General features: G+C 47.3%; 1 protein-coding gene across 2 annotated transcripts in view; it reads left to right on the top strand.

Annotated features, from left to right (window-relative positions):
• LOC144612067 (calcitonin gene-related peptide type 1 receptor-like) overlaps window positions 1-16,673 on the top strand; it is a 55,120-nt gene that overhangs the window by 29,873 nt on the left and 8,574 nt on the right. For both annotated transcript variants that reach the window (XM_078431609.1, XM_078431608.1), the window contains 5 exons: window positions 640-752; window positions 2,361-2,452; window positions 4,358-4,484; window positions 13,580-13,733; window positions 16,324-16,384. In XM_078431609.1, the coding sequence (XP_078287735.1) occupies window positions 640-752; window positions 2,361-2,452; window positions 4,358-4,484; window positions 13,580-13,733; window positions 16,324-16,384 (547 nt within the window). The remainder of the gene's footprint in view (window positions 1-639; window positions 753-2,360; window positions 2,453-4,357; window positions 4,485-13,579; window positions 13,734-16,323; window positions 16,385-16,673) is intronic.

Below are 16,673 nucleotides of genomic sequence, written 5' to 3'. Positions count from 1 at the left end.
TGAACTCCAGCATGATCTTCCAACCACTTGTCCAGACAGCACAAAGGCCAATTGCTTCTAACTCTAATATTATCTGCTTATATTCCACTTAACACACCTCAAGGATACCAAAAGGTTAACTAAAAACTGTCAGGGACAATGATTTTACAGGCCAGATGTGAGTGTTGGTTTCCGTTACCTAAGTCTCCTCCTATTAATGACCTTGGTCTCCCAGACTCAATGCCTTGCTCTGAATGTGTAGATAGGAACTACAAATGCAGGTTTAAACCGATGATAGGTACAAAATGCTGGAGCAACTCAGCGGGTCAGGAAGCACCTCTGGAGCAAAGATGACGTTTTGGGTCGGGACCCTTCTTCAGACATGATCATTTCATCATCTGGCTCAGCTACTGAGAGAGGTAAATCTCTCATGAAGCCTGAAGAAGGGTCTCGACCCGAAACATCACCTATTCCTTCTTTCCAGAGGTTCTGTCAGACCCGCTGTGTTATTCCAGCTTTTTGTGTCCAGCTCTGCTATAAATATTGGATTTTGCCGATTACTCTGTGCGGCTACCTCATCCCGCCTACCTTTGCTTTGTGCGCATTGAGGCCGATATTTTGCTTGACGAGAGCTAACAGTGTAACCCTTGTCTTATTCAGAAAAAGTAACCAAGATTTGCACTGAAAAAGGAAAGTGGTTCCAACACCCAATGAGTAACCGGACGTGGTCAAACTATACCCAGTGTGAGGTGTACACGAGGGAGAAGCAGACGGTGAGAAACTCAGTTCAAACCTGGCAAAGACTGTCAGGTGGTTGTGTTCATCTCCAGCTCACAACAAACAACATTCATCCCACAAAAGATTATTTGCAACTATTTTCCTTCCAATTTGTCTTGCACCATCTTGTTCTCTGCCACCTCCCTTCTTTCAATTCATTCATCTGTTCCCTGCGGACACGAGGAATTGCAGATCCTGGTTTATAAAAAAAGACACAAAACTCTCCCACTAGTGGAAACATCCTCTCCACATCCACTCTATCCAAGCCATTAACTATTCAATGAAATCCCCTCTTATCCTTCCAAACTCAAGCGAGTAGAGGCCCAGTGCCGTCAAATGCGCATCATATGTTAACCCTTTCATTCCTGGTATCATTCTCGTAAACCTCCTCTGGACCCTCTCCAGCGCCAGAACATTCTTCCTCAGATGTGGGACACAAAATTGCTCACAATCAATATCAATAGTCAATAGTCGTTTATTTGTCACATACACATAAATGTGTAGTGAAATGAAACATTACCCACAGTTGAACAATAAAACCAATAAGAATAATCAATAAAAATGCAATAACACATACAATCACAAACTAACACCAAACAAAAAGAAACATCCATCACAGTGAGTCTCCTCCAGTCCCCTCCTCACTGTGATGGAAGGCCACAATGTCTTTTCTCGTCCCCTGCCGTCTTCTCCCGCGGTCAGGCTGTTGTCGTTGCCACGTCGGGGCGGTCGGGGCTCCCACAGCATCCGCAGGCAGCCAGCGCCGCAGGTGGTGAGTCCAGGCCACTGGCTCTGCGAACCAGAGCCCCAGGTGGTCCCAGGTGCATGGCCGCTGGTAGGCCGCAGCGGGAACGGAGACACGACACAGAAACAAAGGTCGCGTCTCCGTTCGGGAGAGAGAATTTTACAGTTCCCGTTCCCTCCCACCCCCCCCCAAACATAACATACAAACACTACACCATATTAAAACTACAATTCATACAAAAACAACAAAAAACACAAAAGACAGACGGACTGCAGGCAAGCCGCAGCTGCGACGGCAGCGCTGGCTGTTTTCTATCGTGGAGCAGGTTACACGTATTTATATGTACCAGAGCCGGCTCCCTGGTCCACTTTCAGGGATACATCTATGGCCGGGTGAATGTGAAGAGCGAATGTGGTATCTAGGGCTCTGCAAAGACCTGGAACCAGTGGGTGCTGCATCCTGAATAGGGATGGCCGCATTTTAATTTTGTGTGCATTTTGTAAATACTGAAATGAGAAAAATGTTAATATGTTAACAATTTTTTTTGAAAAACATGAAAGACATAGAAGGCATCTATCTCAATGGTGCAGTGTCAAACTAGCCCGATTTCCTGTACCCACATCTCTAAACTAAACTAAACTAAACCTGCTTCCTGTTGAGGCTGCTCTCGCGTCTCTGGATGAGAACAGGATGGCGTTCATCTCCAACGCTGACTCACTGTCTTTGTTCTCATATCCAAATCCCAACGTGATTGAGGTAACGGAGGCCCCAAGCGTTAGTGATATGACCTTGTTGCATTGATCTGCCTCTCTGTACGTCGATGGCTTTCTATCTAACTTTTGTGTTTGTGCATCTCCAGATGGCATTGAACCTTTACTATGTGGCCATGACAGGACATGGAATCTCCATCACGTGCTTATTGATTTCCCTTTGCATTTTCTTCCACTTCAAGTAAGTGTACACTTTCAAAGTCTTCTACCAAAAGTTTGCTTTTACCTTTGTGGCGGCAAGGTGGCGCAATACTAGAGCTGCTGCCTTACACCGCCAAAGACCCGGATTCTACCGGTGCTGTCTGTACGGAGTTTGCACGTTCTCCCCTTGACCTGCGTGGGTTTTCTCCGGGAACTCTGATTTCCTCCCACACTCCAAAGATGTACTGGTTTGTAGGTTAATTGGGTTGGTAAAATTGTAAATTGTCCTTAGTGTGTGTAGGACATTGTTAGTGTGTAGGGATCGCTGGTCGGTGCGGACTCGGTGGACTGAAGGGCTTGTTTCCACTCTGTATCTCTAAACTAAACTAAACTAAGCTAAATCTGTGATGCCGAAAGGGTGACACAGCCCAAGCATCAGGAAAAACTCCGTTTTACAAAGTTATTTTCTAACTCGGAGAGGGTGATCTCAGGAGAGCACAAAGTCTGCACTCAATCTACTGTATTTCAATCCCTGCTTTGTGGATGAATGTTTCTGAACCCGGACATGAAGCCACGTTCTCTTGCTAATTGTCACCTTGAGGGCAGGGTCCACACATCCTGACCAGCTCACTGACTGACTTCCAGTCAGCAACACACTCCAGACAACAAAACACAGCAAGAGGTTCATTCTATTACAGTGTAATCAAATGGACAAAGATGATCACAAGAACCATTTCCCGTTATTCAAACCAGGGAGGTGACGTGCCAGAGAAGCTATTTTCTGCTTCGAAATCTTCACCTAAGGGGAAGCTATTTTTTTTTCACTAGCATTAAGTCGTCCTCAAGAGAGAAATATTCTGGAGTGGATATGATGTTGGCAACAATTTTCTTTTACACAATTTCCTGCAAGGCCTTGAACTCTGTCACTTTGGTGAATGTTAATTCTGTGGATATTCCACTGGAGAAAGGTGGGAGCATCGTGCCCAGGTGGGAGATGAGGTGCTGTTCTTCGGGCTTGTGTTGGGCTTCATTAGAGTAGTGTGGGGGGGGGGGGGTCACAGACAGAGATGCCCAAGAGAGAGTGGGATAGAGGATTAAATTAACAGGCAACTGGAAGATCAGGGTCACTCCTGAGGACCGATAGAGGGAAAAAAAGTGGTGGCGCAATGTGGCGACATTTTGCAAGCAGCGCAAATGGTCAGGATCAAATATAAAAGTTTTGAAGTACAGTTAAGCAGATCAGAAACTCATCTTCTGTCTGGGTCTGTTGCAGCCTTTGGGACTTGTTACTGAATCCAACAATTTCAGACAACCGGTTTTTACAGCTTGGTGTCAGAACCGGCCAGTTCTGATACAAGGTCATCCACTTTAACTCACTTTCTCTCTCCACAGATGGTGCCTGATCAGCTGGTTCTTTCCAGCTTCCCTTTTTGTCTCGAGCTCCCAGCAGCTGCATTGTTCCAACATATTCTTCTGTTTTTTTCCCTCCCTCTCTAACTGCCCTGATCCATCTATTAAGTCTGTGGACCAGCTCGATCTCCACCCTGTCATAGCCATTCTCTTGGTCTCTCCACACTCGCATCTCTGCAACTTAAAACACGCTGGTTTTCTCAGGGTCCCAGTTCCGAGGGAGTGTGGTGCACCTGAACCCTGATCCCTGGCATCATGAAGCAGGAACTCTACCGCTACACTGCCCAAAAAGTTCTGATGACAGGTCATGAGAAGCGTTGGCTCTGTTTCTTGCTCCACAGATGCTGCCTGATCTGCTGAATGTTTCCAGCATTTATTGCTTTTATTTCCAATTTCTAGCCTCTGCAGTTTCTTTGCATTAAAGCTCTGATTGTTAACGCCATATCCTTTTTACAACCAGTGCTTATTGTGGAGACAGGGATGGAAAACTGTTTCAGGGTAACCCTAAAACACTATATTTCACTTCTCGCCCCAGGAGCCTCAGCTGCCAGAGAATCTCACTGCACAAAAGCCTCTTTGTTTCGTACATCCTCAACTCCATAGTCACCATCATTTGGCTGACTGCCGTGGCAAACAACAAGGAACTGGTGGAAAGGAACCCTGTAAGTTTTCACTGCTTTCAGAGAAATGTCCGTGTCAGTGAGAGCTGAGACCAAGCCCTTTGATGCGATGCTTGACCTGTCAATTTGTTTGATCGTTAAACCAATTAGAACAGGTGGTGCGATGGCGCAGCGGCAGAGTTGCTGCCTTACAGCGCTTGCAGCGCCGGAGACCCGGGTTCCATCTCCGGCTACGGGTGCTGTCTGTACGGAGTTTGTACGTTCTCCCCGTGACCTGCGTGGGTTTTCCCCGGGCTTTCTCTCTTCCCACACTCCAAAGACGTAAAACTTTTTTTAGGTTAATTGGCTTGGTATAAATGTAATTTGTCCCTGGTGTGTGTAGGATAGCGTTAGTGTGCGGGGATCGCTGGTCGGCGCGGACTCGGTGGGCCGAAGGGGCTGCTTCCGCGCTGTATCACTAAAAAAAACGAAAACAGTTGGCACTAGCTCATCGTGCTGTGGTTTCCTGATGCGCAGCGCTGTGTGATGGGAACATGAGCAGCCATTTGAGTGCGGGGCTCCCTCTCAACTCTGGGAAACTCTCCTGCTCCTCCGTCACGGTCTCAAGCACCGCCCTTGCTTGCACATCTCCAAGCTGCGCTAAAGGATTGCGCTGAAATGCAAAGGCAACCTTCTCAGCACACCCTTGTGTGAGGCCATGAATTCTGTTCCAAGCCAACAAAACCTTGATCCATTTGAGGCACAATAAAGCAGGCCCCCACATCATCTGAGCCCAACACCCCTCTCCAACCACTGGATGACAAACAGGGCCTTTGTACCATGTGGACACAGTTTGGTTGATAGTTTCTATGGGGCAGGGTGAGGGGATTGTGAGGCAAGAGGTGGTGTGGAGCAGATTGGGAAGAAAGCAGTGAGTAATATCAAATGATACAACAGTAAGAATTTTGAATTTAAGACTCCTCTTAAAATCTTGCCGCAGATAAAGAAATTACTCAAAAAGATACTGAGCTAACTTTGGGTTGGATTACAATAGGAAGCAAGGGGTAGTGGAAGCAGAAGTGCAGAAACATAGGGTGCTTAACACCATCCTGTTCCTCAAAATCCACAGCAGTGATAACTTGCATTTACAAACTAAAATATCTCAAGGCACTTCACTGGAGTGAAACCTTCACTGAAACCAAGGTGCAGAAAGATATATGAATCAGATAATCAAAAACTTGGTCAAAGAGAAACCATCTCGAAGGAGAGAGGTGGAGAGGTTTAAGGTGGTTTATCCGATGCCTCAGAAGTTGGATACAGTGGCGCAGCAGTAGAGTTGCTGCCTTACAGCACAAGAGACCCTGGGTTCGATCCTGACTACAGGTTCTGTCTGTATGGAGTTTGTACGTTCTCCCCGTGACCTGCGTGGGTTTTCTACGGGTGCTCCGGTTTCCTCCTACACTCCAAAGACGTACAGGTTTGTAGTTTAATTGGCTTGGCTAGTGTGTGTAGGATAGTGTTAGTGTGCGGAGATTGCTGGTCGGTGTGGACTCGGTTGTTCGAAGCACCTGTTTCCGCGCTGTATCTCTAAACTAAACTAAATTAGAAGTCTACAGTGGAGCAATTAATATTTGGGGTGTGTTAGAGGTCAGGTTGGAGGAGATTAGAGTGATAGGAAGGGATGTGGACGTGGTGGAAGGGGGAACTAACAAAATAGTTGAAGAGCCGATGACGTGGGAGGTTCGTGCAAATGGGACTAATCAGCTAGCTGTCCCAGGAAGGATACAGGTACATTTGGTTAGCAGACTCCTGCCATACCGTATCATGCTCCTGCACTGAGATTCTAACCTAATTCCTGCAGACTATTGTGCCATGTGTATACACATGTAGGAATTTTGACTATTAATTGTGAATCATTCACTTGCGCATCTAATATTAATATATTTTGAAAGAAACACATAATGAACCATAATGAATAAGTGGCTGGTTGAGTGAGGGTGGAGGATATAATAACAACCTGAAGCTGGGCCGAGGCCTGTGCTGTGGATTCCATTGGGGACCTTATAAGGACAGTCTCAACCAGTGGCAAATTTAGCAGCAGCAAGCAGCAGTAGCAGCAGCAATCAGCAGTAGCAGAAGCAGCAGCAATCAGCAGTAGCAGCAGCAGCAAGCAGCAGTAGCAAGCAGCAGCAAGCAGCACCAAGCTGTGTTGCTTGGGAAGTAGTGTGTGGGGATTGTGTGGGGATAGTAAGGAGTAAGACCTGTGTGATCTCCCGGACTAGTTTCGATCGCCTAGCTTGGGGTCGGAGAGGAATTTCCCGGATTTTTTCCCAAATTGGCCTGGGTTTTTTATCCGGTTTTTCGCCTCTCCCAGGAGATCACTCAGTTCTTTTGGGTGGGCGGTTGGAGCGGTTGGAGTAGCGGCCGGGCGGTAGGTTTAGTAACCGAGCGCGGGGCTTTGTTTGGAGAGTATGACTGCCAGGGCAGTTTTTTGTTCTGGGTGTCAGATGTGGGGAATCTGGGAGTCTGATAGTCTTCCAGACATCCACATCTGTGCCAGGTGTGACGAGATGGGGCTCCTAAGGGACCGTATTAGGAACCTGGAGCGGCAGATTGATGACCTCCGTCTGATCAGGGAGAGTGAGGAGGTTATAGATAGGAGTTACAGAGAGGTGGTCACTCCTAGACCACGGGAGGTAGACAAGTGGGTCACTGTTAGGGGGGGCAAGGAACAGAGGCAGGGACTAGGGAGTACCCCGGTGGCTGTACCCCTTGGAAATAAGTACTCCTGTTTAAGTACTGTTGGGGGGGACAGCCTACCTGGGGGCAACGACGGTGCCCGGGCCTCTGGCAAGGAGTCCGGCCCTGTTGCTCAGAAGGGTAGGGAAAGGAAGAGGAGAGCAGTAGTAATAGGGGACTCTATAGTGAGGGGGTCAGATAGGCGTTTCTGTGGACGCAGTCGGGAGACCCGGATGGTGGTTTGCCTCCCTGGTGCCGGTGTCCGGGATGTGTCTGAGCGTGTCCAGGATATCCTGAAAGGGGAGGGAGAGGAGCCAGAGGTCGTGGTACATATAGGTACCAACAATATAGGTAGGATAAGGGAAGAGGCCCTGAAAGGAGAATTCAGGGGGCTAGGAAGAGAGTTAAAAAAAAGGACTTCCAAAGTAATAATCTCAGGCTTACTGCCTGTGCCACGCGATAGTGAGAATAGGAATGGAGTGAGGTGGAGGATAAATACGTGGCTGAGGAACTGGTGCAGGGAGCAGGGTTTCAAGTTTCTGGATCATTGGGACCTCTTCTGGGGGAAGTATGACCTGTACAAAAAGGACGGGTTGCATCTGAACCCGAGGGGAACCAATATCCTGGCGGGGCGATTTGCTAAAATAACTGCGGAGACTTTAAACTAGTACGGTTGGGGGGAGGGACTCAAACACAGATAGCTAATAGGCAGTGTGTGAGGCAGGAGGCAGAAAAGGGAAACACTCAGACCCAATATGTAGGAGAGAAAGAAGGGAAAAGAAATAAACTGAGAATAAGAAATGATGGGTCCCTTAAATGTGTATATTTTAATGCTAGGAGCATTGTAAGAAAGGTGGATGAGCTTAGAGCCTGGATTGACATCTGGAAGTATGATGTTGTGGCGATCAGTGAAACATGGTTGCAGGAGGGTTGCGATTGGCAATTAAATATTCCAGGATTTCATTGTTTCAGATGTGATAGAATCGGAGGGGCAAGAGGTGGGGGTGTTGCATTGCTTGTCAGGGAGGATATCACAGCAGTGCTTTGGCAGGACAGACTAGAAGGCTCGATTAAGGAGGCTGTTTGGGTGGAACTCAGAAATGAGAAAGGTTTAGCAACACTTATAGGGGTGTATTATAGACCGCCAAATAGGGAACGAGAATTGGAAGAGCAAATATGTAAGGAGATAGCAGATATTAGTAGTAAGCACAGAGTGGTGATTGTGGGTGATTTCAATTTTCCGTATATAGACTGGGAATCACATTCTGTTAAAGGGCTGGATGGTTTGGAGTTTGTAAAATGTGTGCAGGATAGTTTTTTGCAGCAATACGTAGAGGTGCCTACCAGAGAAGGGGCAGTGTTGGACCTCCTGTTAGGAAATGAGATGGGTCAGGTGACGGAGGTATGTGTTGAGGAGCACTTTGGGTCTAGTGATCATAATGCCATTAGTTTCAATATCATTATGGAGAAGGTCAAATCTGGACCAAGGGTTGAGATTTTGGATTGGAGAAAGGCTAATTTTGAGGAGATGAGAAAGGATTTAAAAGGAGTGAAATGGAAATTGTTGTTTTATGAAAAGGATATAATAGAGAAATGGAGGATATTTAAAGGTGAAATTTTGAGAGTACAGAGTCTTTATGTCCCTGTTCGGTGGAAAGGAAAGAATAATAATTTGAAAGAGCCGTGGTTTTCCAGGGAAATTGGACACTTGGTTCGGAAAAAGAGGGAGATATACAATAAATATAAGCGGCAGGGAGTAAATGAGGTTCTTGAGGAATATAAAGAATGTAAAAGGAATCTTAAAAAGGAAATTAGAAAAGCGAAAAAAAGATATGAGGCTGCTTTGGCAAGTAATGTAAAAGTAAACCCCAAGGGGTTCTACAGATATGTCAATAGCAAAAGGATAGTGAGGGATAAAATTGGTCCATTAGAGAGTCAGAGTGGACAGCTATGTGCTGAGCCGGAAGAAATGGGGGAGATATTAAACAATTTCTTTTCTTCGGTATTTACCGTGGAGAAGGATATTGAATTATGTGAGGTAAGCGAAACAAGTAGAGTAGTGATGGAAATTAGGAGGATTAAAGAAGAGGAGGTACGGACACTTTTGAAGAATATAAAAGTGGATAAGTCTCCAGGTCCTGATAAGATATTCCCTAGTACATTGAGGGAAGTTAGTGCAGAAATAGCAGGGGCTATGACGGAAATATTTCAAACGTCATTAGAAACAGGGATGGTGCCGGAAGATTGGCGCATTGCGCATGTTGTGCCTTTGTTTAAAAAAGGTTCTAAAAGTAAACCTAGCAATTATAGACCTATTAGTTTGACGTCTGTGGTGGGAAAATTAATGGAAAAGATACTTAGGGACAATATATATAATTATTTGGATAATCAAGGCCTGATTAGAAACAGTCAACATGGATTTGTGCCTGGAAGGTCATGTTTGACTAATCTTCTTGAATTTTTTGAAGAGGTTACCAGGGAAATTGATAAGGGCAAGGCTGTGGATATTGTCTATATGGACTTCAGTAAGGCATTTGACAAGGTTCCACATGGAAGGTTGATTAAGAAGGTTAAATCGTTGGATATTAATAGTGAGGTTGCAAGATGGATTCAACAATGGCTGAATGGGAGATACCAGAGGGTAACGGTTGACAATTGTATGTCAGGTTGGAGGCCAGTGTCTAGTGGAGTGCCCCAAGGATCTGTGTTGGGTCCACTGTTGTTTGTCATTTACATTAATGATCTGGATGATGGTGTGGCAAATTGGATTAGTAAATATGCAGATGATACTAAGATAGGTGGAGTAGTTGATAGTGAGGTAGATTTTCAAAGTCTACAGAGAGACTTGGGCCTTTTGGAAGGGTGGGCTGAAAGATGGCAGATGGAGTTTAATGCTGATAAGTGTGAGGTGCTGCATTTTGGTAGGACAAATCAAAATAGGACGTACAGGGTAAATGGTAGGGAATTGAGGAATGCAGTGGAACAGAGGGATCTGGGAATAACTGTGCATTGTTCCCTGAAGGTGGAATCTCATGTGGATAGGGTGGTGAAGAAGGCGTTTGGTATGCTTGCCTTTATAAATCAGAGCATCGAGTATAGAAGTTGGGATGTAATGTTGAAATTGTACAGGGCATTGGTGAGGCCGAATCTGGAGTATGGTGTGCAGTTCTGGTCGCCAAATTATAGGAAGGATGTCGACAAAATGGAGAGGGTACAGAGGAGATTTACTAGAATGTTGCCTGGGTTTCAGCACTTAGGCTACAGAGAGAGGTTGAACAGGTTGGGCCTTTATTCTTTGGAGCGTAGAAGGTTGAGGGGGGACTTGATAGAGGTTTTTAAAATTTTGAGAGGGACGGACAGAGTTGACGTGGGTAGGCTTTTCCCTTTGAGAGTGGGGAAGATTCCAACAAGGGGACATAGCTTCAGAATTGAGGGACAAAGGTTTAGGGGTAACATGAGGGGGAACTTCTTTACTCAGAGGGTTGTGGCTGTATGGAATGGGCTTCCGGTGGAAATGGTGGAGGCTGGCTCGATTTTATTATTTAAGAGTAAATTGGATAGGTATATGGATAGGAGGGGATTGGAGGGTTATGGTCTGAGTGCAGGTAGATGAGACTAGGTCAGGGAGAATGGTCGGCGTGGACTGGTAGGGCCGGACGGGCCTGTTTCCATGCTGTAGTTGTTATATGTTATATGTTATATGTTAGTCTCTAGTGGAGCAGGAACAAAGATGGAGAATCTTGCAGGAATTCATGCACCCATGGATTTTTAGTAGTCAACCTTGGACCGAGTCCGCACCAACCAGCGATCCCCGCACACTAACACTATCCCACACACACTGGGGACAATTTACACTTACACCAAGCCAATTAACCTACAAACCTCATGGAGCAACACAAAAGCATTTCCAAGAGATACCTCATGCTGTGCGGGACCGGGAGAATTTCATGGCCTAAATGGGGACAAACCTGTTCGTCTTTGGAATGTTGGAGGGAGCTGAATATCTTGGAGAAAACCCACGCAGGTCACGGGGAAAACATACAAACTCCGTACAGACAGCACCCGTGGTCAGGATTGAGCCCAGATCTCTGGTGCTGCAAGGTAGCAACTCTACCACTGTGCCACCCTGTATATTGGCATCAGGGATGCCCGCTATCCAGGCAGCTGTATACCATCTGCGCGGTGCCCTTCCTGTGTCCTCATTTTCAGAGGTTGATGGGTCTGGCTCTGGGCCAGGAGTGGACATGATCCTGTTGGCCTAAAGCAACTACGTATCTATCATGGGCACAGATCCCGTTGACCTGCGGAGAATGCACGCGTGTCAACAGATCTTTCTGACTGCATCCACCACTAGGATCTCTTGGGTAAAAATGTTCCAGTCTCTCGACAGGTCAGTGGCAGGTGGACTCCTTGCTTGAAGAGATGAGACCATTTGCGTGGAGCGCCACGCACCTCCTCTGTCTGGGAGTTTAACTGAGTGCCACAGAGAAAACCTCGCTGGCAAACTGGCAGGAACTCGAAGTGAAAATCACCATCCAGCTAGGGTGCTGGACAGGACTGCGGCCAAGTGCAGTTCCCAATCCACTATGCTGTGGTATTGGTCGGTTGCTCACTTTAGCCCCACTTCCTGCATTAGGCACCAAGATCCAGGAGAATTTTCTCTGGGCCAAGAGGAAGCTCTGAGTCTCTGTTGTGGTTCTGAGTTTCCCAATTAAGGTCAGTCACAAACTGGTCTCTACCCAGGTGATGACTCTCCATCTCCAAACCCTGCAGAGCCACCCGTTTGTTGGCCATTCCTCTGTCGCTTTGCATGGCCTCCATCGAGGATGCTGCCTTGAGGATGATGCAGTTCCCTACAGCCAGCATCAGCTCTGTGGGAATCGCTTGTCTTTTACTGGGCCCTTTTCAGAATCTGGGACCTGGTCGCCTCCAGTCAGGGCGCTCGCCAATCTGTGGAAGGAGGCACTCTGGCTGCAGGGCGGCCGGTGAAAGAACCAGCTGGACGGTGGGGGAGGAGATCCCCAAGGGACTGGTCCCCACTCAGGCCCTGAAACCCTCCCGGTCCTCCACAGCATGACGCATCTCTTGGAAATACCTTTGTGTTGCTCCATGAGGCGTGGAGGTGCTTCCTGATGGGGCTGCTGATGTACCCACTCCCTCGCCCTCATCCGCCCTCCAGACACACAGTGGCTGTGGGTAAGAGGGGACCCCAGTGGAGGTATCTTCACACAGGTGTCCATTCATAGAAACATGAAAACATTGAAAACAGGTGCAGGAGGGGGCCATTTGGCTCTTCGAGCCAGCACCGCCATTCATTGTGATCATGGCTGATCATCCACAATCAGTAACCCGTGCCTGCCTTCTCTCCATATCCCTTGATTCCACTAGCCCCGAGCTCTATCTAACTCTCTTTTAAATTCATCCAGTGAATTGGCCTCCACTGCCCTCTGTGGCAGAGAATTCTACAAATTCACAACCCTCTGGGTGAAAAAGTTCTTCTCATCTCAGTTTTAAATAGCCTCCCCTATATTCTTAGACTGTGGCCCCTGGTTCTGGACACCCCCTTTTAACTCCTTTTAAGGTAGGAACCTGGGGTAGAGTGTTGCACAGAGCAGCTCCGTGCAGCGGGTGTTAAGTTGATTCATGGACTCCCTAGCCACCTGCCCTTTCTGCGGCCTTGTGCCATCTACACGTGGAGTGCGAGAGGTTGCAGCACCAGTCTGTGTGTTTGAAGCATCTGCTCCTGTGCCTAGCTGAGCCAGGCTTCTGCCCGAGCCGACTGCCTGCCCCTCTTCCCAGGTTATGTCCCTGTCACAATGTCCACTGGCTCTCTGGAGGGCTCCTGGGACTGGTGGGCACCCAGTATGTGGAGTGCAACCAGGACAGTGAAGATACCTTTTACATCTGAAATGTAAATAAAGTTATTTAAAAACAAAAAAAAGTAAACAAAAGCAGAAAAAATGGCCGAGGAACAAGAGTGGGTTGAGCACTTTTTTTAATCTCTGACTGCAGTAAAAGAAATTAGTTTAGCACCAGTATATCACGGTTTGGATAATGGATTGGAGTCCCTTTTATACACTCCTGAGGTAGTTGCAGACATTGCTAGCCACTAGCTTGTACTCTGCTTCATAAACAATGTGGCCTTTCTGTTACGATTGCATCTGTGAGCTCCTTTTAAACTTATTTAAGGAGAACTGATCCCTGGTTCCCCAGCAAATAACACATTGACACAGCTCCCCGACTCTGAAGTCAATTGCCGGAGGTTTTATCCCAGTGGGTGTACAAGCTCCTCTCCCTTTCTCTACGGATTCCCTGGCCCTCCCGACTCCGGCAATGCTTGCTGCGCTCCCTCGATTGATGTTCGGTGCTGCGATTCGCAACCGATGCCTCTGATGTCTCTGTCTGTCTCTCGTCTGCAGGTTGGCTGTAAGATACTACTCTTCGTTCACATGTACTTGATTGGCTGCAATTACTTCTGGATGCTGTGTGAAGGGGTGTACCTGCACACGCTCATCATCGTGGCTGTGTTTGTGGAGGAGCAGAAGTTATTCTGGTACTATGTCCTTGGATGGGGTAAGTACTGTCAGTAGCACGGTTAGGGTTGCCAACTTCCTCACTCCCAAATACGGGACAAGATGATGTCACCCAGCCAGCAGCCACGTGCTCCCGCTCCACCAATGGCGGCCACCCGGCCCGGGCGCTGCCTAACGGAGGTTGCATAGCCATTGGTGGAGCAGGAGCACGTGGCTGCTGGCTGGGTGAGGTCACGTGGGGCGTAAGGTGGTGACATCACCCTTTGTCCCTTATTTGGGAGTGAGGAAGTTGGCAACCCTACTAATACGGGACAAGGGCGGTCCCGTACGGGACAAACCAATTTAGCCCAAAATACAGGATGTCCCGGCTAATACGGGACAGTTGGCAACCCTAAGCACCTGTAGCTCGATCAGATGTGATTCACGCATTAAGATTAAAAGACAGGTTCTTGTTTCACACCATTCTGGGATGCCAGTGTCCACTGTTGCATCGTGAGTGATGCATTACAGACCAGTGAGTGCATTAGAAATGAAAGCTGATGTATTGTACTGAGGGAATGTGACATTGTTGGAGCAACTGTCATGGGTGACGTTAAATCAAACCTCTGTCTGCTCTATTGGGTGTATGCCTATTCAGGATCTGAGCATCGCTGGCAGGTCCAGCATTTGATGCCCATCTCTAACTGACCTTGAGAAGGTGGGGGTGAGCGGCCATCTTGAACCAATGCAGTGCTTCTGGTGAAGGTGCTCCCACGGCATTGGTGGGGAGGGAGTTCCAGGAGTTAGAGCCAGCGACGATGAATAAACAGTAATATGTTTCCAAGTCAGGATGGTGTGCGACGGAGGAGAACCTGCAAGTGGTGGTGTTCGCCTTGCCTGTGGTAGTAGCAGTCGTGAGTTGCGGAGGTGCCTTCAGAGCAACCTGGATGCAGTGCATTTTTGAGACGGTGCTCACTGCAGCCACTGTATGGTGGATGGAGTACCAATAAAGATGCTGCATTGTCCTAGGTTTCATAGGTTTCAAATGTCTTTTATTGTCACATGTACCAATTAAGGTACAGTGAAATGCGAATTACCATACAGCCATATGGAAAAAAAAGGTGGTGTTGAAAACACACTCCCAACATGTGCCTTGTAGATGGTGCATAGGGTTTGGTGTGTCAGGAGCCACTTGCCACAGGAGACCCAACCTCTGACCTACTCTTTAGATCTTAGAGATACAGAGTGGAAACAGGCCCTTCGGCCCACCAAGTCCACGCCAACCAGCGAGCAGCCCGTACACCAGCACTATCCTACATACTAGGAACAATTTACAATTTACAGAAGCTAATTAACCTACAAACCTTGGAGTGTGGGAGGAAACTGGAGCACCCGGAGAAAACCCACGCGGGTCACGGGGAGAACGTACAAACTCCGTACAGACAGCACCCGTAGTCAGGATGGAACCCGGGTCTCTGGCGCTGAGAGGCAGCAACTCTACCGCTGGGCCATCTGCTCTTGTAGCCGTAGTATTTATGTGGGTGATCCAGATAGTTTCTGGTTAGTGGTGACCCCCCAGGATATTGATGGTGATGGTAATGCCATTGAATGTGAAGGGGAGGTGACAAACAATTCTGTCCTATTCATTTAAAAAGGAGAGTAGTTATTCCTGGAGTCCTGGCTAATTATTATCCTCGATTAGTAAAATGAAGGTAGACGGTCTAGTCATGGTCATGTTTGTGTTTTGAGAGCTTTCTCTGGTTTTCATATATGTCTATAGATTCAAAATAACTCGTAGGTTATGAAGAAGTTCTGGATATCCACTGCGGGTTGCACCCAGTCTGAGCTGGGCTGAACACTAACGTAAAATGCTTTAAAAAAAATCCATCTCCATGTGTAGAAGACTTGGTTAGGTTGTCCTCTTTGCACACTGCTGTGGTTGATCTTGGCCTGTTGCATCCATTCTAGCTGCCTGTGTAATTTACTCGAGGAAGTCTGGTGTGTTTCATATTCATATTTCTCATGGCCTAGGAGGCGGCCATTTTGGCTCTTGGAGCGCTGCACTGCCCTCTCCCACATGCCCACGGACTCTCCCTGATTCTCCCACCACCCACCCACACACTACAGGTAATTACAGCGCCAGAGACCTGGGTTCGATCTTGCCTATGGGTGCTGTCTGCATGGGTTTTCTCCGGGTGCTCCGGTTTCTTCCCACACTCCAAAAAAATACAGGTTTGTAGGTTAATTGGCTTCTGTAAATTGTAAATTGTCTCTAGTGGTCCCATCACTGGTCGGCGTGGACTTGGTGGGTATGTTCCCACTTTGTAGCTCTAAAATCGAAAAGAAAATGGAAACATTTTTGGGATGTGGGAGGAAACCCATGCGGTTACACTGGGAACATGCACACTCCACAGAATCAGGATTGAGCCCGAATTCCTGGAGTTATGAGATAGCAGCACATGTGGAGAGGGAAACAGTTAATGTTGCAGGTTGAAAACTGTAGTTTCTCTTCTTCATTCCCTCCTAACCACATCCTCTATTTCAGAACTGGACTGGTCCTTAAAGTAGGTACTGGAAAGTAGTGTCACATGGGCCAGCATTGCATGATACAACTCTTTGAGGGGACTGACACTGTATCCTTCTCTCGTCAGGGTTCCCACTGATTCCAGCCATTATACATGCAGTTGCCAGGAACACATACTTCAATGACAAGTAAGACCATATTCAATGTCCCTTCTTAGGCCATGGACAGGAACTAGGCTTTGTTTCTGCAAGCTAATTCAGTGCAAGGAAATTGTTTGACACTTTATATTTATGTATAATTGTTGAAAATGCAAAACTGAATCCAGCCAAACCACCAGTAAAAGAGCTGATCCAACATAAGGCTCAGTGCTGACCCCCAGCGAGGAGCTCCATCACTGAGCTCCAACATGAGGCCCAGCATGGAGCTCCATCACTGAGCTCCAACATGACGCCCAGCATGGAGCGCCATCACTGAGCC

The sequence above is a fragment of the Rhinoraja longicauda genome, chromosome 42 (genome assembly GCF_053455715.1).
Source record: "Rhinoraja longicauda isolate Sanriku21f chromosome 42, sRhiLon1.1, whole genome shotgun sequence".
NCBI classification, from domain to species: domain Eukaryota; kingdom Metazoa; phylum Chordata; class Chondrichthyes; order Rajiformes; family Arhynchobatidae; genus Rhinoraja; species Rhinoraja longicauda.
The sequence above is the reverse complement of the archived record's forward strand: the minus strand, read 5'-3'. Positions and strand labels throughout refer to the sequence as shown.